The sequence below is a fragment of the Nothobranchius furzeri genome, chromosome 1 (genome assembly GCF_043380555.1).
Source record: "Nothobranchius furzeri strain GRZ-AD chromosome 1, NfurGRZ-RIMD1, whole genome shotgun sequence".
Lineage (NCBI taxonomy): Eukaryota > Metazoa > Chordata > Actinopteri > Cyprinodontiformes > Nothobranchiidae > Nothobranchius > Nothobranchius furzeri.
This window is the reverse complement of record NC_091741.1, coordinates 41,396,613-41,422,017: the sequence shown is the minus strand read 5'-3', so window position 1 is coordinate 41,422,017 and position 25,405 is coordinate 41,396,613. Positions and strand designations below refer to the sequence as shown.

The following is a 25,405-nucleotide window of genomic DNA, read 5'->3' as shown; positions in this document are numbered from 1 at the left end:
GTTTGTCTGCATGCGTCGGGGTAATTCTTTCTATTCTTTCTCCGTCAAAATAAACGGTCAAATACGGGAACTGTCCGGTCAACAGAAGCCCTGCTTTTAACTGTTCTGTTTTCTTGTGAAAATTGTTGCAAAGAGATATAATTTAACTTGATTAACACCAGAGCCAGGTGCACTGCGCCATTATCTCCGTCACTGTAAATGAGGGAAAAACAAAATGATCGGATCCTTTTCTGACCTTCCCCACCTACACAGTTTAATTACAACAATCAAACGTGGCAGAGCCTGGATTTGTATTCTGAACAGTCTAAACATGTTTTAAAAAGAAACGAATGACAAAAGTGGCACCTGCTTAGTAAAACCACCAACAGGGTGAAAAATATCAAAATATTGTCGGCAGAGACGGGCTACAACTTCTGGATCCAGTTTATATAAATCGTTTTATTGATTATCGTCTTATGAAAGATAGCTTTGACGTACACGAGCGACCGGTACCGGCTGCTGTCACCTGTTGTGAGCAGCTCTCTGCTGTCTGAGGGTAGGCCCCGCCCACAACGCCGCGGCTGCTGTGGCTCCCAGTGTTTTCGTTACTGTGGGAAACGGGTAATAATGGCTCTTTGATGGGAACAGGTCGCCGCTGTCACAAAGTGAGACAACGTGGGATCACCTTTCATCTGTAACTGTTGCAAAGAAAACCTATACTTGTACATTTTTCAGTCTGTTAATTGTTTTTATGTAAATAAAATGATTTGAAACTGCTGTTCCATTGCTGCTGCTACCTTCTTCTATACATTGTTCATCTGGTTTTATCAATGTTGAAAATCTCCTTCACAAGATCAATCCATTGTCCATCTATCTTATTTATTACTGTAATCCATCTTATTTATTAACCTAATCTATCTTTTCATTATTACCTAACTTTTTCAGAAATCATTTTAAAAGAGCTTATAATTAATAAATTAAAGTCAATAAATAAGAAAACAAAAGTTAAGAAATAGTGAAAATACAAAATCATTTGCTGGGTGGTGGTCCAGTTCTGGCTGACAGAAGTGATTTGGGTGTCGACTGTCTTATTTGTTGGGGTGCACATTTTGTATGTGTTCTGTTAACGTAGGCTTTACCTCAAAAGAACCTTGAAATCTCATCTCTACACAAATCCTATTTCACAAACCAGGAATATATATAGACAGATCTATATAATATAATGATAGGCTATGTATACAATTAAATGTGTTATTTATGAAAGATTAAATGCTTTTGGAGTGAAATAACAGGAATTTCTGGGCCAGACCCATCCTGTTTCATAGACACATCTCTGGCGTTTATAACAAATCAAACCTGTTGAAAATTGAGCAAGTTAGAGTGTTTTAAATAGTACATGCACCATACACCTCAATGTCAAGAAAGGGAGCAGCTGTCTGAGGTAAGATGGCCGCCACGCTCCTACGTCGCATCCCACTGGCGAACAGCGGGGACGAGCCATCTAGTGTTTATATACATATCTATGCCTGAGACGCGCTCTGCTCTCTCCTGGCTGCTAAATCAACACAGCCTTCTGCGGTCTCAAGCCAATGTGGGCGGGGCCAAACACTCGTTCTCCCTGTTACGTAGAAGAGACTGGCTTTTCTGAGCAGATAGTGTTCCCATCTATTGCCTTTTGGGAAATGCAGGAGAAAATGTTTACTTCCAGTGTGCACGTGCACGATCGTATTTTAAAACAAGCATGACACTGTTCCTCAGTGAACGAGACCTTTAAGTCTGACACCACTTCTCTTCATGGGAATCAGATATTTTGAGGTTTTTTTTTTCCCAACTTCTTCATAATTTGCAGACACTGACACATAAAATGTAAGGTCTATGAAGGACGAAGTCCGCAGAAGCAGAACCCTCCAGTAAGGCTGCATCATCTGTAGCTGCCAACACAGTCGTGACTCATTATCTTATCCTTTGTCAAAATCTGTCATCTTGCACCACAGTGTCATATAATGACTAATACATCCTTCAGTAAGCACCCCTCCCTGTTGGCCTGCGTATGGGTCCCCTGGGAGGCCATTATGGCACCTGAGAACAGGCTGGTGATGGAGGGGAATAGGGATGTGTAATGGTGAAATTCTGGCGATGCGATACTTATCACGATACAGGGGAGACGATACGATATATCACGATATATTGCGATACATTCAGTCGGACAATATTAGCGATTTTTTAGACTAAAATTATTGTAGGAAAATTCAATAAATGGTCCAAACTGATACTTAACATGATTAACATGAGGTATCTGAACCATGCTAGAGGGATTTACATTTCAGTGGTGGAAACAAACTCCATTGCACACTACTGCTGACTAGCGGACGACATTTTATTTGCACCAAAAGAAAAGAAAATACGCAAATGTTTGCACATAAATTCTTCTAAAAAAATCGATACACAGCTTTTGAACATCGATATAATATCGCAGGAAAAAAATATTGCGATATATTGCTATATCGATATTTTCTTACATTTCTAGAGGGGAAGGTAGGAGAGTGGAGGCTGACAGCACCTCTTAATTACAAATATACTGTAGGAAAGTAATTTAAACTGGATTTGGGACCAGCGCAGTAAAATCTCTTCACAAACTGCTCAGCCCCTGGGACTGCCTGTACTGCTCTATCCATCATGTCTGTGTGATTTTAGCCTTTCATTCTGAAAGCTAAGCTGCGTCTGTGTAAAGGTTTAGTGTTGTGTACCTTGATGTTGAGTTTGAAGAGAAGCTGGCAGAGCTAGATGGTCTTCCAGGTAGAATCAGGAGAGCAGGAAATGTGGAAAGCAAAAGGATGAAATCAGTTCAGCGTCAGTAAAAATAAAAACAAACAACACACCCTCTAACGGAGAAGGATTTGTGACCTTAATAATCTCACAGGTAAAAGTGTGATGAGTTATATGTCTGGTAGCTCGACTTAGATGATAAAAGCAGAAACAAAAATGGTACGAATATCGGTTCTTTAACGTATCTTGTTCAATAACTGAGCAGGTTGAGGCTTGGGGGATTTATTTCATCATGTTCAGGAAACGCGCAGAGACACACACAGAAACAGCTCGAGAGTGTCTCATCACAGCTGTGAGCGATCAATGTTTCAGTAGTTGGTCACAGCTTAGGTGACAGAAGAAGGACACACCAAATCTGTCCCCTCCTTGTGTGTCAGACCAAGGTAACCATGGCGATTGTGGCTCCGTCAACAGCACAGCTCCACCAGCACTGATTAAAAAGCTGGAGTCACATACCGGGGGGCTTCGCGGTAATTGGAGGCCTTTAGCACTTTGCTGCAAAGACTCACAGACTGAGCGGTTCTGCTGAAAGCCTAAATGTTTACCCGGGCTCCGTCTGCTCACAGCTGCTTTGTGAAGCATACTCAACTTGTTAGGTATAAATCTGAAAATACGGGTTTTACCACATGAAGTTTGGAGGTTTGCGCTCTCATCCTGGATTTGAAAGAAATAAAACAAAACCTTCTCAGTGAAAGTTATGATCAAACTGCCACCCACTTTGTTCGCTTTAATTAAATGCATCTGACTTTGCCACTTCAGCATGGAATTTACACTCAGAATGAGAAGGACGTCATTCCTGCCAAAAGCGTTCAACCTCCAGCTGGAAGAGAATCCACACACAAATGAGGGCTGACGAGGTGAAATGTTTAATTCCTTCTGATATATCGGTCTGTTATTGACTGTTTTTATACATCTCAGCATCAGCTGATGTCCCTCTTCAGCAGAGCTGATTTAAACGCAGGCACATGCACGTCTCAGAAACGAGGTGTGTGTTACTGTAATGCCAAGAGCTTCCATTCACGAAGATGGTGTTAAAGAGCAAGTCACCACCAAATCTCATTTTTTTGGCTGATAAACGAGACAAATGAATGTCTAATCGTGCTGTAGACACGTGTAGTCAGTGATTTGGTGCTTTAGTGCATCTTAGTTCTAATTTAAATATTCTGCCTAAAACTGTCAGTGTTGCGCCGTCGTCAGGTAAAAACTCTGCACTGCATTTGAATTTAAATCCGCCATCGCTATTGGCTAAGAGCTATCCTATTAAATTAGCTGGTACCATATGATGTCACAATGTCTTTGTGAGCCTGTGTGTGTGTATTTGTTAGTGGCTCCGCCCTCTCAGTCTGCCTGGCAACAGCATTTGTTGCATTTTTCAAACAAGAAGTAGGAGTGGGGTAATACTCTGGTAGGGGGTGACTTGCTCTTTAAGAATAATAGGAAAAACCAAAAAGGATTAAAGGGACTTTGGATGTTGCTGGTGTGTTTCAGCAGGTTTCTAACTGTGTTTTTAGCACCATCTTTATTTAGTTTATAATAGGGCTGGGCGAAATGGCCAAAAATCAATATCACAATATATTAAGGAATTCACCTCGATAACGATAAATGGGCGATAACTACAGGTATGTGCAGACACAAAAGTTGTCCACTAGATGGGGCTGTCACATGTATTACGTTGAGTCACATTTTTACGTGAGTCAAGGTGGTACGGCTTCTGAAAGGGACATGAACGTTGCCAACCTACACACATCTTCTCATTTTTTTATTATCAAATTTATTGACATCAGAAAAATCATCTCGAAAAGAGTCAGAAATTTAGATAATGATACATTTTTGGTTTATTGCCCAGCTTTATCTTTGCTGTGACAGTTATTTTCTATACTGATGTTTCTTTTTATTAACCTCTGTTTGTAAAACTGTTTTTATTTAATACCAAATACTAAAGGTGTGTGCTGCCTTAATGAGTGAATTTCCCCAATATGGGATCAATAATGTCTTTTCTATTCTATTCTACTCTTAATCAGCTGTTTTTAGTGTGACAGAATGCAAATGTCGAGAGAAATGTCAAGATTTCAACCATGAAAATTGACCCAGAACATCAGCAGTACATATTAGTCTTTGGCTCTTCATGACCTCTACATATCGGCATCAGTAACTGAACAACCCACATGGGTCGATCTCTAATTCTTTGCATCAGCATGTGGAAACAAATAGGGGAAAAAAAATCACACAAAAATACACTGAAGCTCTTCCTCGATCATTCTTCAGTCAGCCCTCTTTGGTAATTTCTGAGCAGAGCTTACAGACTGCAGCATATGGATCCTTGGGAGATACATGATAATATTGAACTTATGTGTGTATGCGTGTGTGTGTCTCAGCATCATCCATCAACAACACACTGAATTGCTTCTGTTCACTTCTTCTTTCTCGTGTAATAAAAAGGCGAAAAGCTCCGGTGAATCTGTTTAAGGACGCAGAATTTAGCCGGAGGAAAAAGCAGCTGAAGACGGCAGGATTTGGAGTTTTATTTCCTGACATCTGGACATCTCTCCTCTGATTGGCTAACAGCAACACGACTCTACCACCGGCTCTGCTTGCTCTGCAATGTTGAAGTTTTGTCTCCACAAATAACACAAGCCTAGTGGAGTTCTGCTGTGTGGTGGAGTTGCTAATGCTAACAGTTAGCTTCTACTAGCTGAGACGTGCTCTGCTGTTTCCTGGATGCTAAAACAACAGCCTTCCCTGTCGTGAGTCAGGATGGGTGAGTCCATGAATGATAAGTGACAGTGTGATGTAGATCTGTCAGGATTTTCTAATCCTAGAGTTTCATCATCAATTTTCCGTCAGAAGCTAATGCAGGAGATAGGTGTAGGAGACTATTTTCATGTTCTGCCTGCATGAAAAACTCAGAGTGGCTGACTTAAATGAGAAATAATCATTTTAAAATGTTTTTTTTTAGTGAAGTCGACCTTTAAGCTATTGTTTTGGCTATTTTATTAATAAGTCAAATAAATTCTCTCAGCCCTTTCATTACGTGAATGTTCCAATCAAGTAGCCAACAACAACAACAACACACACACACACACACACACACACACACACACAATCAAACACACTCAAAGAGTTGGCGAGACACAATCACCAACTCTGGTTACGATATCCAGAGTCACAGCCTGATGCTCTGAATAAGTAACGACCATGATAGCAGAAACATGAGCAAGAGGAACAGCCTGACTGCAAGTCAGTGAATCCACCGACTAGCTAAAGGATGTGAGGCGATAGCTGGAACAAACGTTACAGTTAGAGTAATTTTAGAAGCGCCACGGGCCGATTTGCAACTTCAATATTTCCTTACAAAGGATGAAACGTACAAGAAAACAAATGTTTCTTTAACATGTGCATATCTGCTTGAATGTGCAGCTACCTGTACGACCAGCGGCTGTAAGCAGGGTGGGCTCCTTCAGTCTTTACGGTGTCCATGGACGCAAACACAGGCAACCACTTAAAGCACGACGGAAATCTTCATTCACCTTTTCATCAAAGTTCGGCTCAGTTTTCAGCAGAAAGACCTATAAGACCTCTAGTAAATGTTCACAGTGAGAGAAGCTGTACTACATCCCACCCATGGGAGTGACAGCCAGCCGGCAAAGAGACAGACCGAGGTTGTGAAGCTTGTGCTGTTACCATGACTTCAGACAAAGCTCAGGGACCTAGCAAGAGATACACGTACGAGAGACTCAGCAAATGCCAGAGGACTGAAAAACATCAGCCGGGAACGAAGAGAAAGATGTAGCTTAAAAAGGCTCCGTTACACGAGACACGGCTAGATGAATCTGTCTGTGGAAACGAGTCACCACCACGCCAGGTCTCCAACAACTTTCCAGAGACGTCCTGATAAACTCTGCCGCAGCTCTTTTTCTGTGACTCACTAGCGGGCACAGCGTGCATCAAACCGCAAACACGCTCGGTCTGGGATTAAGAAATAGTGGAAGGTTATGGAGCTTGAAATAGATTCCTCTTCAAAGATTCAGCACAACGGAAATCTTTAACAAAGAGGCACGATGCAGGGACCCTAATCTGGTTGCTAGGAGACCAGAGGCTTCCGTGTGTTTGATGTTTTTGTGAACTTATTTACAAATGTGAGACAAAGATAAAACATAATAAGACTCTAAAGATTTAGGATTACATTGTGTTTGTTGTAAAATACAAATGTTAAATCGCTTGTGAGGTAAGTGAGGAGGAACGAGGGACTCCGTCACCTGAGGGACTAATTACTGAGCTGCAAACAAATGATGGAAATAAGCAGTTAGAGTAGTTGATAATAGCGTTTTCTAATGGGACTCTTACAATCTGCTGATGTCACGACTCTCCAAGAAAGACGGTTTTCTATGTTTAGACAATTTCTTCATTTTTGTATGTAGGCTTATCTCGCTACTGGCGATGCTTGTTGCAAACACACTCCTAAAAGAATGATTCACCGTGGAAATTCTGTCACATTTACACAGTTCTCTAACGGGCAACAAGGGGAAAACATAAGCCAGAAATGCTCCTTAAACCTCCTCTAAGCATAAGAGCAACTAGCAGAGCTATGTGGGGCCATTTGTGTGTGGAATTCAATAAATACATTAATCATACTTCCACAAAGCATACTTTAAAGAGCAAGTCACCCCCCTACCAGAGTCTTACTCCACTCCCACTTCTAGTTTAAAAAATGCAACAAATGCTGTTGCTTGGCAGACCGAGAGGGCGACGCCGCTAACAAACACACAAACACACAGGCTCACAACAGCATTGTGACAACATATGGTATCAGCTGACGTCATAAGGTACTTCTTAGCCAATGGCGATGGCATATTTAAAGAGCAAGTCACCCCCTGCCAGATTCTTACTCAACTCCCACTTCCTGTTTGAAAAATGCAACAAATGCTGTTGCCTAGCAGACCGAGAGGGCGGCGCCACTAACAAATACACACATTCAAGACATTGTGATATCATAATGTACCATCTAACATCATAATGTACCTCTTAGCCAATAGCGATGGCAGATTTAAATTCAAATGCAGTCCTGAGTTTTTGCCTGACGACGGTGCATCGCTGACAGTTTTAGGCAGATTATTTAAATTTTAACTAAGATTAACTAAAGTGCCAAATTATTGACTGAACGTGTCTACAGAGCAATTAGACACTCATTTATATAGTTTATCACCAAAAAAAAGGTTGAATTGGGGGTGACTTGCTCTTTAGAGAGCAAGTCACCCCCAAATTAACTTTTCCAATGATGACTAAAGTCGTAATTTGCAATTTTTTACTGTGTGGCCGTCGGAATGAGCCCCTGCACCACGAGAACACACATCAACGCTCTAAAGCCGATCTTTATCCGCGTACGTCACACGTCACATGATCAGTAAGCAGAAAATCCATGTGTTAGGAGATTGTTTTTGGCCATTGCTTACAAAAAAAAGTGAGACGCAAACCGAAAATGCTTCTGCCGATCACAATTCGACAACGAATTATAAAAAGACGGCTAACGCTCGAAATGCGCGGATTTTTCCTGATGTAAGAGGTGAGTCTACCCTTTGTTTTGGTAGTTTTAGCGATGACATCATCCTAGCGTGCAACGTTCTGTCACTCTTAAAAAAACAGTAAAAATGCTGGCATCTAAGGGCTTTTCTGATCAGGAAACGGCTGGCAGTGAAGGAGTTCAATTCAAATGCAGTGCAGTTTTTACCTGAAGAGGGCGCAACACTGACAGTTTTAGGTAGCAATTTTAAATTTTTAATAAAATGCACTAAAGTGCCAAATCATTGACTATGTGTGTCTACCGCACGATTAGACACTTATTTATATGGTTTATCAGCAAATAAAGCCGATTTGGGGGTGACGCTCTTTAAGTTGCTGAGGGAGGTTGCTTTTAAATTTATTTGACATGGAACAATCGTGGAAGATGAAGTGTCCAACTAAGGTAACCATTCCATCTAAATTGTGCACATAAAAAGAGTCAACAAAAAGCAAATACTCTGGTATAATTTTCATCAACACAACCAGGAGAATGTTTCAGATGAGCATATGCAACAACAACAACAACAACAACAAAACCCTAACTCAGGTAAAGTACAAGGCAGCAAAACTGCCATCACTTTCTATGGGTGGCTCATGGAAGCGGTCCTTGCAACACTTCCTTAGATGCTGCTGTCATAAAAACTGTGACATCTCAAATGTTAATCCCAGCATGCACAATCTGGGATTTGTAGCTGCACGAATCTGCCAACTGACTCTGTAATTAGCAGTTAAAGGAAAAGCGGGGAAGAAATAAAGAGTTTACCTATGAAATCTTCATGAGGAAACCAGAAACATAAAATATCATTCATAGCTGGATTTTTCACCATGATAATCTGGCTAGATTTCGGTATTTCAACAACACAACAGCAGCAGATGAATGTTTATCTATATCTAACACAAATTTCGGCATTTATCAAAGTCTCAGGTGACCGCTAATTGCCAAGAACTTGATAAAATCTAAACACTGCAACAGGAAAGGGTGGGTTTATTTTGATTTTTATCTCCCTAAAAAAAGAAAGCAGATCTCTTCCCTGAAACTATGTAGTAGAGGCATTCTGATGCTTTCTGCAACAGACTCATCCTGTTGACACAATAACTTCAGGATGATGTTTTGTGCACTCAGCTGAAAATAAATCCACGATTCACTGGTTTACAGACGTACATGGTAAATGTTTTAATGGATGTGACAGATTATGTATATTTGAGGAATGATGACTGCCAGGCATGCTCTGACATGTCACTTTGTATTCAAACTAGTCTGAGCATAGGGCATTAAAATGTTCTGTTAAACGTCAAAATCGAACCATAAGAGGCTATGATGAATAAAGTCTGAGGGTTAAATAAACACAGGGATTGCTGTGAGTTAGTTTTCCACCAACAGAACTGAACACAGGGTTGTTGCGCTTGTTTTCTCTCCATCTCCATCTTTTCCACCTAATAACGGTTTAATATCACGACTGTTCGCCGAGTCAGTGCGTTCCCCGCTAAGGGATTCACACCAGTCATCATAATGGCAAACACACATGCTTTAACGGTCTTTTTACGGAGCGATAATGCTTGATATTCTTTACAAGCTAAATGCTAGCAGCCTCTGAACCAGGGAGTGCGACGCTACTGCCTTTATCACAAAAAGTTGTGGGTGACAGCTCGTAGTTTTTCTCTCACGAGACGGTATCTAAACGTCTGAGTTTGTCGTTACGCTGCGAACAAATCCCAAATAAACACAACCAACAGAACTGCGTTATGGTTTATCCTCACCTTATACTGTAGTAACTCATGTTGATCCACGGTTGCTAAGGAAAAACCCTCCAGAGGTGCAGCACTCTGGTGGACGAAAGAACTCTGTGCTTGGTTACCAAGCGCACCAAGAACGAGCGCTGCTATTGGTCCGCTTTTTACTCAGGTGGAATCTAATTGGATATTCCGGAGAGGGGCGGAGCGTGAAACTTGATTGATATACATTTACTGGGAAATATTCAAGTTAAAAATAACTAAATGCGTCACGAGCAGAAAAAATACATGTATTGTAACGCAGAATATCCCGCGTATTCTCATATTTGAGCGCTTTCCCCCGTCTATGTTACATTTATTTCATATTTAAATTTAACCAGTTTATCGACGGGATTTTCGAGTAATAAGACACGTTTAGAAATATTATTGAGACGAAAAATTATCGGCAAAGTTTAGTGACAGATTTTTCATATAGATTTTTATAATTGTGTGTTTACATACGTGTACAACAAACAAAAATACAACATTTTGTTAATTTAATATAATGAAAATGTAGATTCCTAAAAAGTCCCGTTTGAATAAACATAATTATTTTATCACGGCAATGTTGCGATACCATTTGAACATTGCAACCATTCAAATTCAAATGAGGCTGTTTAATTGTGATTTGATTGGAAATTTCAAAAGCACACTGAGGCTATAAGTAAGGCTTGAGGAACAACAATGCATGGCAACAACAAAAAATAAAAACTGGCATCTAGTTTTGTAATTTACAAAATAACATTAGTTGTGAGTTCGTGAATCTGACTCCGATAGGTATCCCTTCTCCTTTAACATCATCATTAACGCCTTTCTCCTCCTCCATGTTGCCTTAACTCCATAATCCTCCTCTGGTGTGTCTTCAACCAAAACATCAGGTGGCTTGTTACATGGTGGTGTACAAGGCTGAGCCAGTAGGAAAAGTACAGAGGAACAGGAGGGACTTTGCTTTGGTTTTGGAGTGTCTGCTTCAGGTGGTGGGTTGACATTGCTGACCTCAGTGGCGTTCAGCTCTGCAGAGGAAGGTGTTGAGACTCCCTCTGCTGGAATTCTGCATCTGTTGGTAACTTCTGCTGACTGAGTTCCAGGTTGATCAGAACACTCTTTGTGGGATGCAGCACCTTCAGAAACTGGGTCAGCATTTCTTTGTCTGAGCGAGCCAAACAGTTTCTTTAATGTGTCTGACTCCGAGTATCGTCCTCTTTCACTTTCGCATGATCCCTGAGGTTGGTTCCTAACTTCAGACAACACGATCGCCTCTGCACCTTTCTTTGTGGCCGTGCTCTTTGGTTTTTGAGACTTGTCTCTCGTCCCTGACTGGAATGACAGTGAGGGGAATTTGCACGCCCTGGTTTTTCTGGGCAACTGACTGCATTTGTCGAGGACGCTTGTGGCGGACTGGCACCGTCTCCTCCCCCGTCTCACAGGAGGCGCTGCTGAGCAATCAAACTGTGGATTCACCTGCAAAATTCAAAGCACAGAAAATTAAAAGCAATAAATTAAGACTCTTCTTAACTGATGCTTTATTCCTGTGTCTTATTGAAAGTTTTGATTACATGTTAAAGGTAAAATTTAAATATATATTGATGATGAAGATGTACTTTAAACTGGCCTGCCAGACTCGTCCTCTGTCTATTCGACACAGAGGACATTTGCTTCCTATAAGGAAGCATTGGCATGTCTGGCCAGGCTAAATGTACTTTTAACAATATCATAGCTGTATTTCCTATTTACCATACTAGAAATCTGAAATAGGAATGATGTATTGTAATTGTACAACAACAACAGAACAAGCTGTGGCTGTTCACAATATTCATGAGTGAAGAAAAAAAGAATAAATGATAAAATATATAGATATAAATAAATCCGAGTTTGAAAGTAAACAAATTGCATGTAGGTAATTGTATCAAGTGATAGGTGCATGTCTGCCTTCAGGTTAATGCTGCTTATAAAAACTGAATTAAAGGTAAAAGTGATCATTTTGTAAATTCCAATGTTTGTCTTTGGTACTTTATCCCTCCGACAGAACCCTAACCCTAACCCCATCACCAAAGAAAGTATAACCATGCACCTTTAAACGTCTTCTAAATAAATAAACACAAAAATACTTACCCATGAATCAAGAGTTGAGCTGTGCTTCTGTGTCTCGTTGAAAAAATCCCTGGGATTAATTGCTGCTCTTACTTCAGGTAAATGTCGACGTCTGGCGCCACCCAGAGGCCGCTCCACGAATGTCAGGGCAGGCTTGTCTGTCTTTGAGACTTTGCGGGGCATTGATTTAAATATTTCCTGAACATCTGATGACAAGTAAGGAATAGATTAGTAAAACCCCTCAATTAATGTCTGCCTTTGTCAGACTATCTAACAGAATACGGATGTTTACGCTTAACATGCATCAAATTGTATACATCCAAATGCTTTCTCTCTATCTCGGGTTAATACTTACTGCATTGTTGTTCTTTGGACACTATATTCAAATCGTCCCACAAAGTTAAAAACAAACAACAGTTAGTCAATTCATGAAATCATCTTTTGTTTCTACTTCCCGGGTTTCTTCTTTGTCGTCTTTTCTCCGACTTGCGCAGCCGCATGTGGGTGATTTAGCGCCCCCTAGAGTACTTCTTGTCCGTTGAGCTTCTTGTTCCCATTGGCCCGTTTTTACCACGTGATCAACATGAAGGGGGACACCACCCACAGCGCCAAAATTCAAAAACGGTTTCTGACTTGACACGTAAACAACCTGTAATAAAGGCTTGGTAGCTGTCACATATCTTTTATCAAAAATGTAATACGAGCGAAGTGCTCCACAACATCAGCGTTGGAGTTCAAACCAGCGGAGCCGTCTGAAACAAGAAATATGAAGGTCTGGCTTTATTTAGTAGCTTTGCTGTTAGCAATCAGAAGCTACCACCAGCAGCAGTGGTAGCATCGGGCTTTTAAGCTGAAAACCCATTTTCTTAGATGAGACATGGTGTTGTTAGGGCCCAATTTAAGCTTCAAACGTGTCATTGTGTCATAACCTGAAATACTATTTACAACGTATACAACGGTTAGCCATGTCATTGTGAATAAACGTTAAATTATACTTCCGGTGTGAATTTAACGCCTGAATTCTCCAGTTGCCAAGGAATAAAACCTCGGATAACCACTGAGCCGTAACACGGATACGTTAGTCGGAACTTTTTGTCTTAATAGCGTAACCCACAGCGTGTTTTAATATAACATGAATTAATCGTGTGCTTTAATATTAATAGATACGTAGACACGTAAAATAACAACTTAACTTTCCACCGGTGATTTGCGTTACAACGGTTTTCTGATATGATGCAAGCAAGGTAAAGAAAAAAAAATGTGTTCCTAAAATATTCTTTATTTTTTATTTTTATATATATATATTTTTTTTATTTTTCCCACAGCTTACCAGTGAATTTGGATGGACGTTTCAATGATTTGACCATGAGAAGGAGTCCGAGGAGACCCCTTATCCTGAAAAGAAGAAAACTACCTTTTCAGCAAAATGAAGCAGCTGACGCACGCTCTCCATCTGCTGCTTCAAGCTCCAAAGAATCCTCAAAACCAGCTGCCAGTCAGTGCCTCCTAGATGGTGTCCACATCATGGGTCATTCATCCATGTCTGACACTCAGGTGGTTTTCATCCCCAAAGACGTGGATCTTCAGGTTGTTATTGATGCCATTACTGCAAAAAGTAAAGAGTGTGGTGACCAGGGTCCAAGCAAGTTCATCCTTCTGAGTGAGAGTGGAAGCCGGGACAATGGATCTTCTTGTCAAGAATTTGCCAGAGAAGAATCTGTTCCTACGAGGAGTCCAGTTGGACAATCTGTAAGCTCGGAAGCCACATTCAACACTGAAGCTGATCATCAATCTGGCTGTAAATACGGTATGACAGTTTATGCTGTCTCTGATATCTCACCATCCCATATCATTGTCCATTTAAGCACTCTTCTCTTTCATCAGTGATTAAAGAAGCGAGTTGCAGCCCGTTAGACGACAGCCTCACAAACATCCAGTGGCTGGGCAAGATGGACTCCTGTGCCCTAGAGCCGGATTCTGAAGAACAGACGACAGACAAATCGATTCCAACATCCCAGAATTTACAGGTCAGTCTTGCTTCTTTTTGTGTGATGCAGATGGCCTACTGAGTTCTGACAGGACTCCCGAGTGTCCCCTAAAACCACAGACGAACTACTGACTGATTTACAGGCTTATTTGGTTGCTACAATTAGAATGGAGGTTAAATATGATTTTTTTAATTAGATAGTTGGATTTGAAATTAAATATTTTAGTATTTCTCAGTAAAAATTCATCACTCTGGGCTACAGTTGGAGCAGCTTCAGACCCATCTCTAAACTTCCGTTCATCTCCAAGATCTTGGAAAAGGTTGTGGCTAAACAACTCACAGCTGCTCTTGATGAACATAACATCTATGATAGCTTCCAGTCAGGTTTTCGTAGAGCTCATTCTACTGAAACAGCACTTCTTAGGGTCTCTAATGACCTTCTGACTCACAGCGATGCAGGGGACTGTTCTGTTCTGGTCCTGCTGGACCTGACTGCAGCCTTTGACACTGTTGACCATCACCTGCTACTGGAGAGGCTGAGAGACTGGGTAGGCCTATCAGGAACTGCTCTGGAGTGGTTCTCTTATCTCTCTGAGCGCTCCTTTTCTGTGGTCGTCTCCAAGTTTAGGTCCTCCACCACCTCCCTTACCCATGGTGTCCCACAAGGTTCTGTGCTGGGGCCTCTGCTCTTCCTCCTCTATCTGCTTCCTCTTCAGCACATCCTGAGCTCCTTCAAAGGAATCTCCTACCATCTTTATGCAGATGACATCCAACTGTACATCTCCTTTAAGCCCCATGAGATGTCTAAGCTGCAGCTGTTACACACCTGCTTAGACTCTATCAAACCTGGATGGCTGGGAGCTTTCTACAGCTGAATGAAGATAAGACTGAGATCCTCATCTGTGCCCCAGACAAGCTGGTTCCCAAAGTCAGAGACTCTCTTGGTCAGCTTACTTCTCACACCAAACCTTCCGTCAGGAATCTTGGCGTGACCTTTGACCCAGCTCTCACCCTGGATTCTCATGTCAGTTCTCTTGTTCGCTCTTCCTTCTTCCATCTCAGGAACATTGCTAAGCTGAGTCCCATTCTGTCCCGCTCTGAACTTGAGACTGTGCTCCACACCTTCATCTCCTCACGCTTAGACTACTGTAACTCTCTTTTCACGTGTCTGAGCAGAACCTCCCTGAACCGTCTACAGGTGGTTCAGAACGCCTGTGCTCGGCTTCTGACCAAGTCCTCCAAACACACCCACATCACCCCGCTTCTCCTCCAGCTTCACTGGCTGCCAGTCAACTTCAGGGTTCATTTCAAGATCCTGGTTCTGGTCTATAGGGCCTTACATGGACAAGCACCATCTTACATTGGTGATCTTCTTAGTCCCTACACCCCCAGCAGGTCCCTGAGGTCCAGTGATCAAAGCCTACTGGTTGTGCAGCACCAGGCTAAAGGTCAAAGGTGACAGATCATCTGCTGCTGTGGCCCCCAGACTCTGGACCTCTCTCCCCCTGAGCCTGAGATCAGTGGACTCAGGGGTCTCCTTTAAAAAGCAGCTGAAGACTCACCTGTTCAAGCTGGCTTTTGTATGACCTTCTTCACCTCTCTCTCTTTATTCTGCTCTCCTCACCTATTCCACCTTCCTCAGGATCCACTGATTTCCCTCTTTCCTGTTCACTCTCTCTCTTTCTTAACATTTTTTTAATCACAATTGTCTATTTTTGCTCATTTTAATATATTTTTAAACATCTTCTAAATGCTTTTTTCTATTTTTACATTTTTTGTTTTTGTGAAGCGCCTCGTGATTTTTATCTTGAGAGGCGCTGTAGAAATGATACTTTCTTCTTCTTCAGTTGGATAAAATATCCTCTATGATTGTTGCACATATAGATGATTCTCTTTGTGTTTTTTCTGTGACTATTTGCAGCCACATGGTCCATACGCCAGTGCAGAAGCTGTCCAGGGTACCGAAGCAGAGAGACCTCCATACTCCTACATGGCCATGATTCAGTTTGCCATCAACAGCAAGAAGGACAGGAGGATGACGCTGAAGGAAATCTATGCATGGATCGAGGACAATTTTCCCTATTATCGAGATGTGGCCAAACCGGGCTGGAAGGTGAAGGGTGTAAAAATACAGATTATTGTTGAACAGAATTACAAGACATTAAATCTTAAATGTGTTTTTTGCAGAATTCTATTCGACACAACCTTTCTCTGCACGACATGTTCATTCGCAAGTCATCACCCGATGGTAAAACGTCCTTCTGGACAATCCCTCCTGAGGTTAACCGATGCCTCACTCTTGATCAGGTTTATAAGGTGAGCTTCCCTGAAGCAATACTTTCCCCCTTTTCATGTGCAAGCAGAAGAAAGTCCTCAAGTGAAAAAAAATATAAACTGTCAATAACGTTCTCTCCTGTTTTAGTGTCTGTGCCCTGATTCATGTTTGTGTTCTACCTGCTCTAAATCACTCCATGTTTTTATCCCCTTTCACGACACGTCCCATACTGTAGCCCTGTTGTGATCCAGTGGCTGCTGCCGTTCCCGCACCAATGCTTTCATGTTCCCATCAAGTAAGACTGATTCCCTTCTGTGAACCGTTTTCACCTCAGTCAGCCAGCAGGAAGCTAAAACAGGGACAGGAAAGTCTAAACATCTCACTCCCACATATCAGGATTTATGTTCTCATTAGGGCCCGACCGATATGCTTTTTTTTTGGGGGGACCGATACCGATATAAAACTTTTAACAAAGGCCGATAGCCGATATAATGGCCGATAAATATCCCTCACAAAAAAAAAGAAATAAATTTTCTTAAGCTTAAAACCTTCATTCTCTGCCTTTTTGATGCAAACTTATTTCTCTCTAACACACCAAAGAACTGTCTCAGTAACTCACTCGGGTTTCCAAGTAATGCAAATAAGATTTATTTAGCAGATCTCAAAAACAACAGAACACACAAACTCAGTCGTTGTCGTCGTCTTCCTCCGCTTATCCGGGTCCAGGTCGCGGGGGCAGCATCCCAACTAGGGAGCTCCAGACCGTCCTCTCCCCGGCCACCTCCACCAGCTCCTCCGGCAGGACCCCAAGGCGTTCCCGGACCAGATTGGAGACGTAACCTCTTCAACGTGTCCTGGGTCGACCCGGGGGCCTCCTGCCGGCAGGACATGCCCGAAACACCTCCCCAGGGAGGCGTCCAGGAGGCATCCTGACCAGATGCCCAAACCACCTCAACTGACTCCTTTCGATCCGGAGGAGCAGCGGTTCTACTCCGAGTCCCTCCCAAATGTCCGAGCTCCTCACCCTATCTCTAAGGCTGAGTCCAGCCACCCTACGGAGGAAACTCATTTCAACCGCTTGTATCCGCAATCTCGTTCTTTCGGTCATTACCCAAAGCTCATGACCATAGGTGAGGATTGGGACGTAGATCGACCGGTAAATCGAGAGCCTGGCTTTCTGGCTCAGTTCCCTCTTCACCACGACAGATCGGCTCAGCGTCCGCATCACTGCAGACGCCGAACCAATCCGCCTGTCGATCTCCCGATCCCTCCTACCCTCACTCGTGAACAAGACCCCGAGATACTTAAACTCCTCCACTTGAGGTAGGACCTCTCTCCCGACCTGGAGTTGGCAAGCCACCCTTTTCCGGTCGAGAACCATGGTCTCAGATTTGGAGGTGCTGATCCTCATCCCAGCCGCTTCACATTCGGCCGCGAACCTACCCAGCAAGAGCTGAAGGTCAGAGCTGGATGAAGCTAGGAGGACCACATCATCCGCAAAAAGCAGAGACGAGATTCTCCTGCCACCAAACTCGACACACTCCACACCACGGCTGCGTCTAGAAATTCTGTCCATAAAAGTGATGAACAGAACCGGTGACAAAGGGCAGCCCTGGCGGAGTCCAACCCTCACCGGGAACAGGTCCGACTTACTACCGGCTATGCGGACCAAACTCACGCTCCTCTGGTAAAGGGACTGAATGGCCCTTAACAGAAAGCCACCCACCCCATACTCCTGGAGCGTCCCCCACAGGGTGCCCCTGGGGACACGGTCATAAGCCTTCTCCAAATCCACAAAGCACATGTGGATTGGTTGGGCAAACTCCCATGCCCCCTCCATCACCCTTGCAAGGGTATAGAGCTGGTCCACAGTTCCACGGCCAGGACGAAAACCACATTGCTCCTCCTCTATCTGAGATTCAACTATCGATCGGACCCTCCTCTCCAGTACCTTGGAGTAGACCTTTCCAGGGAGGCTGAGGAGTGTGATCCCCCTATAGTTGGAACACACCCTCAGGTCACCCTTCTTAAAGATGTGGACCACCACTCCGGTCTGCCACTCCCTAGGAACTGCCCCCGATGACCACGCAATGTTGTAGAGACGTGTCAACCATGACAGCCCTACAACATCCATAGCCTTGAGATACCCAGGACGAATCTCATCCGCCCCCGGGGCTCCGCCGCTGTGTAGTTGTTTGACTACCTCAGCAACTTCTGCCCCCGAGATCGGACAGTCCATCCCCAGGCCTCCCAGCTCTGGTTCCTCCTCGGAATGCGCATTGGTGGGATTGAGGAGCTCCTCAAAGTATTCCTTCCACCGTCCGACTATTGCCCCAGTTGATGTCAGCAGCTCCCCATCCCCACTGTAAACAGTGTGAGCGAGTTGCTGCCTTCCTCTCCTGAGGCGCCGGACAGTTTGCCAGAACCTCTTTGGAGCCGATCGATAGTCTTTCTCCATGGCCTCACCAAACTCCTCCCACGTCCGAGATTTTTGCCTCGGCAGCTGCCACTGCTGCACCTCGCATGGCTATCCGGTACCTGTCTGCTGCCTCCGGAGAGCCACACACCAGCAACGCCCTGTAGGCCTCCTTCTTCAAACTCAGTCACAGCATAAATCTAACATTCAAGTTTTTTCTTGTAAACTGTGGTTTCCACAAATACATTTTAACTTAAAGGAATATTCCACCGCTCAGTAAAATTGTGTCTTGTTAAGATTCCCCAGAGTTAGACAAGTCAGAAAAAGCATTTTATAACCAGCCCAACATGATCTGGCAGCAGTTGGTTTTCTTAGTTTAGCATAAAACGATGTATGTGAATTCACATACATTGTAGTGTTTTTTATGTAGGTGAATGCAAGCCTTCCCTTCCATTGCTTCGTGCTAAAACAACTGGTTACAAAATGTTTTTTCTGACTTGGCTAACTCTGGGGAATCTAACAACACACACGAGTTTAGGGACGGAAGATCCCTATAAGAATATTAAAATAATAAAAATGCAGCAATAAATAAAACGTAATACTTGTGCTTTGTAACAAAGTAACACTCTGTGGAAGTTAACTTGGTGAACTTATTCACCCTGGACAGGAAATAGTTGCACATAAGAAACAAATAAGAATAAATTAAAAAAAAAGTTCCAAAACAATCATTTGTGTTCAAAGGAGTGGAGCCAGTCTAGGGATGGGTACCTTTGACATTTGAATCGATCCGGTACTAATTCCCGGTACCTAGGAATCGATACCGGTGCTTAACGGTACCAATTTTAGATACTTTTGAGTGTTTAATATTTTAATTCTTTTTTATAATTAAATATATATTTTTCTCAATATATAACCATATTTGATAAATATCACAATAAATAACATACAACTGTTTGTATTTTAACATCGTCCTTGTAGTTTTATAAGCTGATAATTAAACTGAAGCAAACATCTTTACTGTGAACTAAATTTACTGTGTATCTTCATTCCTTTTGCCGTCCTTTTTCATTTGATTTTTCCTACTTGGAAGTTAGAATTTCCGAGGAGTAAGCGAACGCACCGTTAGCTGATAACAATGGTGGCAACGGAAGCTAACATATCAAGCTAACGTTATCTTAAACAGTTTATTTAGCTGCTGGAGCAGATTAAAACGATGATGCCTCACACTTAGATCGCTGTCGCTGGTTTCATCTTCACCCAATCACCCGTCGCATTTAGTAAAGTGAAGCCAAACTTTAGAGCGCGTTCATGTTCTTCTAGTCGGAAATTCGGAGTTCCGAGGAGAAAGCGGACACACCATTAGCAGAACGGAAGCTAACAAATCAAGCAAACGTTATCTTAAACATTTTATTTACCTACCGGAGCAGATTAAGATGAGGATGTCTCACTTAGATCGTTGTCGCTGGTTTCATCTTCACCCAATCACCCGTCACATTTAGTAAAGTGAAGCCAAACTTTAGAGCGCATTCTAGTCAGAAATTCGGAGTTCCGAGGAGAAAGCGAACGCACCATTAGCGAAACGGAAGCTAACATATCAAGCTAACGTTGTCTTAAACATTTTGTTTACCTACCGGAGCAGATTAAGATGAGGATGTCTCACTTAGATCGTTGTCGCTGGTTTCATCATCACCCAGTTACCCATCACATTTAGTGAAGTGGAGCCAAGCTTTAGCGTACGTTCTTTCTACCATGCTGCTCTGTTTACAACTCGCTCGCAGCGACCGACATAGCGCTCTTGCGCATGCGCAGCTGTCTAGGCAAGTTCTCGTTATGAAGGACGGGTACCGAAACGAGGCACCGTTTCACATGACGTGAATCTGTGCTCAGTCTGTACTATGGAATTCGGTCGGTACCTTAAAAAGTACAGAATTCGGTACCCATCGCTAGGAGCCACACAACATGAGTTCATAAAGCTGGTGCAATCTGCTGGATAGGTAGCGCAATATCGGTCATCTTTTTGGCCAATAACCGATACGGTTAATGACTCCAATATCGGCCGATATATCGGTCGGGCCCTAGTTTTCATGTATTTATTTGAGGTAAGAAAATGCAGGTGAACCTGGAGCTGTGAGGTCATCTTATTGCAGGAGGTGATCTGAGAACCAGAGAGGCTGAAGAGGCTTTCCCTTGTCTAACGCTGGTTTATACCCACTCACAAATACAGCTATTTTTTTTATCCATAAAAGGAGTCAGTTGGAAAGGGTACCGTCTTTGTCAGCATTGTTAATAAAGTTGTATTCATTTGACTATTTTAAAGTGATGGTGCATCTTTTCGTTTTCCTTTCCATGTCAACAAAAGAGAACGGCTGCTGTTGGCAGAAAAATACCAGCCTCTTCTGGTGAGTTAAGGACTAGGCTGGAGCCTCAGAGTTCCCAAATCCACTTCTAGTTTCCAGAAATGACTCAGACTCATCCTCAGAGCCCTACTTGTGCTGCTGGTTCATGTTCCGTGTCTCCTTGTGCTCAGAGAGAAGGATGAAACCGCTTCTCCCTCGAACCGAATCCTACTTGGTTCCGATCCAGCTCCCTGTGGCCTCTCCGTTGTATCTGTCAACCCCGTCTGCCTCCTTTAGCTACGCTTGCCCCAAGCAGAAGCAGACCTTTTCTCGAGGGGCAAAGAGAGTCCGCATAGCTCCTAAGGTAAACCGCTTTTTAGGCACAACTTGTTGTAATTTTCGATGCCAAAGGAATCTAACATATTATTTTCCATGAAAAGGTGACACAAAGCAGCATCTCGGTTGTGGCTGAATCTCCTCCCAAGATCACTAACCTGAAGCTGGAGATAAAGGAGGAGCCAGTTGATGTTCCAATAAGATGTGAGACTCCCATTCGTCCTCCGAAGAGACAAGCCAGCAGCTCTCGACGCAAACAGAGCCTGGCTAACTCGCTGCACGAGGAGCCTGTTCTCCTCTGTCCTGATAGTGACTTCTTCGACTCTGGTGTAGCTTCTGATGTGTCGACGTTCCAGGACGTTCTGGATGTCGGGCCGAATGAGCAGCGGCACAGACAAGACAGTCCTGACCGGGGGTTCTCCTTCAAGACTCCGATAAAGAGCATCACCCACCTGACCTCTTCCACCCCCAGCAAACGCTCTTCTGCTGGACTCGAGCCATGGCTCGTGACCCCTGTGGGCAAAGGGAGCCAAAACATTCTGGACTTCAGTCCTATTCGCACTCCAAGCGGTCCTGTAGCCACGCCCCGGCACGAATACACCACCTTCAGTCTGAACAGCACTCCCTTTAAAGACCTGGCTCTGTTCAGCTCCCCCCGGGAGTTGCTCACCACGGCTCCCTGCAGAGTCACCAGATCAACGGAGTCGCCGATCGGACACCCGCAAAGCAGCTGCTCCAGGGAGCTCCTGCAAGCCGGCAGCGCCACGCCCACTAACCGCTCGCTCACGGAGGGCCTCGTGCTGGACCTCATGAACGACAGCCTGAGCAAGATTCTGGTGGACATCAGCTTCACGGGTCTGGACGAGGAACTGGGCATCGCTAATATCAGCTGGTCCGAGTTCATCGGGCAGGTTTAGATCACTGGAAAGATAAACTGCAGAATTTGGAGAAAACACTACAAACCACACACACACACTCTTTATTGCTTTAATGAAACTTTATTGACAAACCGCAGGTTGATTTTTAAATATTAACGCATCTTTATGAATATATGTTACAAGAAGAGAGCCGTCGTCTCTCTGGAACAAAACGAGCTCCTTTTTGCTTTGCTTGAGCTGATTTTTGCTGCCGTTTCTGGTGAAGTTTGAGATAAACGACAGCGAGGCTTGCTCACTCGTGCTTGGCTGTTTCTCTGCTAGTTTGGGTTTGTTTGTTTTGCTCATTTAAATCACTTATTGGATTATTAACGTCCGAACATTTTAATCCACAACTGTCGTTGAAAGAAGATGAATATTTAAGTGTATAAATAAGTTGATTTGCACATTCTAATATATGATTTACAGCACTTCCATCTGCAAGTGGGAAAGAGTTTCTGAATATTTTAGAAAGATCTTTCTGTGCCTCGTGGTTCAAACAGCGTTTGGAACCGCATTAGACTGTAGGAGTAAGAAAGTATTACTATTATTAGCACTAACAGCAATAGGATTGTCTCTGTTTACTTTAGAAATGTACGTTGTTGTTTTAATTCTCACTGACTGGAATGTTTTTGCCATCTTCCAGATCTGATCAGAAAGGAGGATTTGTGTCTTCACATTTAACATCAAAAGGGACTAAAGAATATTTTATTTGTATTCTCTGAGAAAGCTTGATGGCTTTTATTCTTGTCTTGAAGCAGAATCAGCAAAATAGAGGAAAACATCTGTGTTGGTGCGTGGAAGATAGCATGGAAGTTTCTTTAGAGACCAAGTTTGTTGGCACAAACTATTGTGACTTCATTTTTTATGCTACATGTGAGTGAAAATGTGTAGTTTCGCTTTCTAGAGCTGCAGGTGATTACTTCCTTTCATCGGTGGAATTAATGAAGTGAGGTGTAACGTTTCTGGAAAACTCAGTCTGAATACACATTTCTACTCTTGTGTAAATAAAAGTCGACAAGAAGCACGAACAGTCTGGCTCAGAAAAGTCTTTATTGTAGAAGGATGTAAAATTAGGACTTTGTGTGGCTTTGAAGCTTAAAAATACATTTTATTTACAAAAGTGGCAAAACACGAACAGGTGAGAATCTTCCGTGTTAAAAGTTTTTCTCTGTAAAGGATCCTAAATGTTTGGCAGGAACGGAATACTTCCAACTATTTGAAACTTAAAGAGCAAGTCGCCCCCAAGCAACTCTATTTTTTTCTGATAAACTATAAAAATGCGTGTCTAATCGTGCTGCAGACACGTGTGGTTACTAGTTTGGCACTTTAGTGCATTTTAGTTAAAATTTAAATTGCCTAAAGCTCAGTGTCCTGCCGTTGTCAGGTTAAAAACTGCATTGCATTTGAATTTAAATCTGCCATCGCTATTGGCTAAGAGGTACCCTAAAATGATAGCTGGTACCATATGATGTCACAATGTTGTGAGCCTGTGTGTGGCCTTGTTCGAGATGAGCAGCCTGGAAAGCAGACGGACTCAGCGGGGGGAGTGGCTGAAAGCCGGCGCAGGTGATGATGGACGAAGATATCGCGTTAGCGTTCATACTAGGGGTTGCATGACTTAATTTTTTTTAAAGTCGACAGTCAAATAATGAAAATCGAGTCGACTTTGACTAGTCGTTGACGACGTCATACACCTGAAGCCGCGCGGGGGGTGGTGTTGGTTGGTTCGCTGGAGTTTTTTGACAATTTGCCCACATTTTCAAAGTTAAACACATCTCTTAACAACGGTTGTTTCTGCATCTATACTGCTCTGCTTTAGCCCTCTCCCCCCTCCCCCGCACAGCAGCCGCAAACTCACTGATGCGCCTGCAGCCTTTCAGAATTCCTGCTGCTCTAAACATTAAAATAAGTATTTCTTTTTCTGTTCCTCACATCTGATTACCTTCAATGGTGTCTGTTGCAACCACCAGGTACAAAAACTAACTTGTTTTTATTTGACTATTTTTCTGTCCTGCCTGTTTATTATCTCTCTGCATCTCCTCTCAGTCCTAAAGAAAAACTGCTACCTGGGTTCATATATATTCACCTTATGAGTTACCTTTGAACTGTAGTTCTAAAAGATCTACCGACCGCAAAAACAGCGGAGTGCGCGCTGCTCGCCAGCCGCACCAGTGAGGTGCGTCACCAGAGGACAAAACAGGTGATGTGCTCCACTCCACAGCAGCGAAAAGCATCAGGCACAAATAAAAGACAGAAGAACATAAAAGGAAATGAGCCGACATGAACGATCGCGTGTTAAATTAGTTTTTGAAGTGGCGACACCTGATTTGACAATGTTACTGTGGCCGTGCTCAGGACGCAGATGTCTGGAGCGCGTCAACAATCAGAGCTTTGCATGCGCAAGCTGGTTAAGGTCAGGATGGGGGTGAGGGGAAGGTTAAATTGCAAGAGGGTAAACGTCACAATTTGGTTAAATGTCCATTTTACGGCGGGTGTCAGTACCGACGCTCTGGCACAGCGCGTCGCCTCCCGACTCACAGGAGCTCGTCACCTGCTGTCTTCCGAGGACTGCATCTTGTCGGTCATTATCACATGACAGCGACTAATCGATGAAAGGCATAAAAGGTCATTACAGAGCAGTGAAGTCGACAAGTCGACTAGTTCATACAATCCCTAGTTCATACTTGTTTAATTATTTATTTTGATTCTGGTACCTGTTAGCAACCGAAACACATCCTCACGTGCTTGTGGATATCATATATTCTATATGAAGACATGACTGTAATAATAAGTAAAGGTTATCAGCTGTAGCTTTAGTGCGCTCATAGGAAACGTGACAAATAACACAAATCACATTTCTCTTTATGGCCTATTTAGTTATCATCAGTGTCATGATTTACAGAATGTATGTGACCA

The 25,405-nt window shown here is 43.0% G+C and overlaps 3 protein-coding genes across 6 annotated transcripts in view; 1 reads left to right on the top strand and 2 right to left on the bottom strand.

Moving 5' to 3' along the window:
* The window catches only part of tulp3 (TUB like protein 3), a 28,691-nt gene extending 18,489 nt beyond the window's left edge, over nucleotides 1-10,202 (bottom strand). Inside the window, exons 1-2 of one of the 2 annotated variants that reach the window (XM_015960969.3) lie at nucleotides 6,227-6,418; nucleotides 2,727-2,768 (exon numbers count right to left, since the gene is read on the bottom strand). In XM_015960969.3, the coding sequence (XP_015816455.3) occupies nucleotides 2,727-2,768; nucleotides 6,227-6,282 (98 nt within the window). In that variant the 5' untranslated portion in view covers nucleotides 6,283-6,418. Of the gene's footprint in view, nucleotides 1-2,726; nucleotides 2,769-6,226; nucleotides 6,419-10,119 lie in introns of those variants that run through there. The other variant, XM_015960988.3, reaches the window with a different exon arrangement.
* A 334-nt stretch (nucleotides 10,203-10,536) lies between these two features.
* Nucleotides 10,537-12,713, bottom strand: rhno1 (RAD9-HUS1-RAD1 interacting nuclear orphan 1). Its single transcript, XM_015961002.3, has 3 exons — nucleotides 12,578-12,713; nucleotides 12,244-12,428; nucleotides 10,537-11,592 (listed from the first exon to the last, which is right to left on the bottom strand). Exons 2-3 carry the CDS (start codon nucleotides 12,403-12,405, stop codon nucleotides 10,876-10,878), a joined length of 879 nt encoding a protein of 292 aa, XP_015816488.3. The 5' UTR covers nucleotides 12,406-12,428; nucleotides 12,578-12,713; the 3' UTR covers nucleotides 10,537-10,875.
* A 141-nt stretch (nucleotides 12,714-12,854) lies between these two features.
* On the top strand, nucleotides 12,855-22,639 carry foxm1 (forkhead box M1). 3 transcript variants are annotated; one of them, XM_015960948.3, is made up of 9 exons: nucleotides 12,855-12,994; nucleotides 13,548-14,029; nucleotides 14,107-14,249; nucleotides 16,131-16,322; nucleotides 16,397-16,525; nucleotides 16,720-16,779; nucleotides 21,260-21,299; nucleotides 21,428-21,600; nucleotides 21,677-22,639. In XM_015960948.3, exons 2-9 carry the CDS (start codon nucleotides 13,588-13,590, stop codon nucleotides 22,487-22,489), a joined length of 1,992 nt encoding a protein of 663 aa, XP_015816434.3. In that variant the 5' UTR covers nucleotides 12,855-12,994; nucleotides 13,548-13,587; the 3' UTR covers nucleotides 22,490-22,639. The 3 variants fall into 3 exon arrangements, with proteins under 3 accessions (XP_015816434.3, XP_015816425.3, XP_015816442.3); XM_015960939.3 differs by lacking the exon at nucleotides 12,855-12,994 and adding an exon at nucleotides 13,338-13,466; XM_015960956.3 differs by lacking the exons at nucleotides 12,855-12,994; nucleotides 16,720-16,779 and adding an exon at nucleotides 13,338-13,466.
* The last annotated feature ends 2,766 nt before the right edge of the window (nucleotides 22,640-25,405 follow it).

Bases quoted from the DNA above. Each gene is read 5' to 3' on its own strand.
- rhno1 (XM_015961002.3), bottom strand. From the start codon at position 12,405: ATGCCCCGCAAAGTCTCAAAGACAGACAAGCCTGCCCTGACATTCGTG. The intron at 11,593-12,243 runs GTAAGTATTTTT...TGAATTTTGCAG, and splicing joins GCTCAACTCTTGATTCATGG to GTGAATCCACAGTTTGATTG.
- foxm1 (XM_015960939.3), top strand. The intron at 16,780-21,259 runs GTAAGACTGATT...TGTCAACAAAAG, and splicing joins TGCTTTCATGTTCCCATCAA to AGAACGGCTGCTGTTGGCAG. The intron at 21,601-21,676 runs GTAAACCGCTTT...TTCCATGAAAAG, and splicing joins GAGTCCGCATAGCTCCTAAG to GTGACACAAAGCAGCATCTC.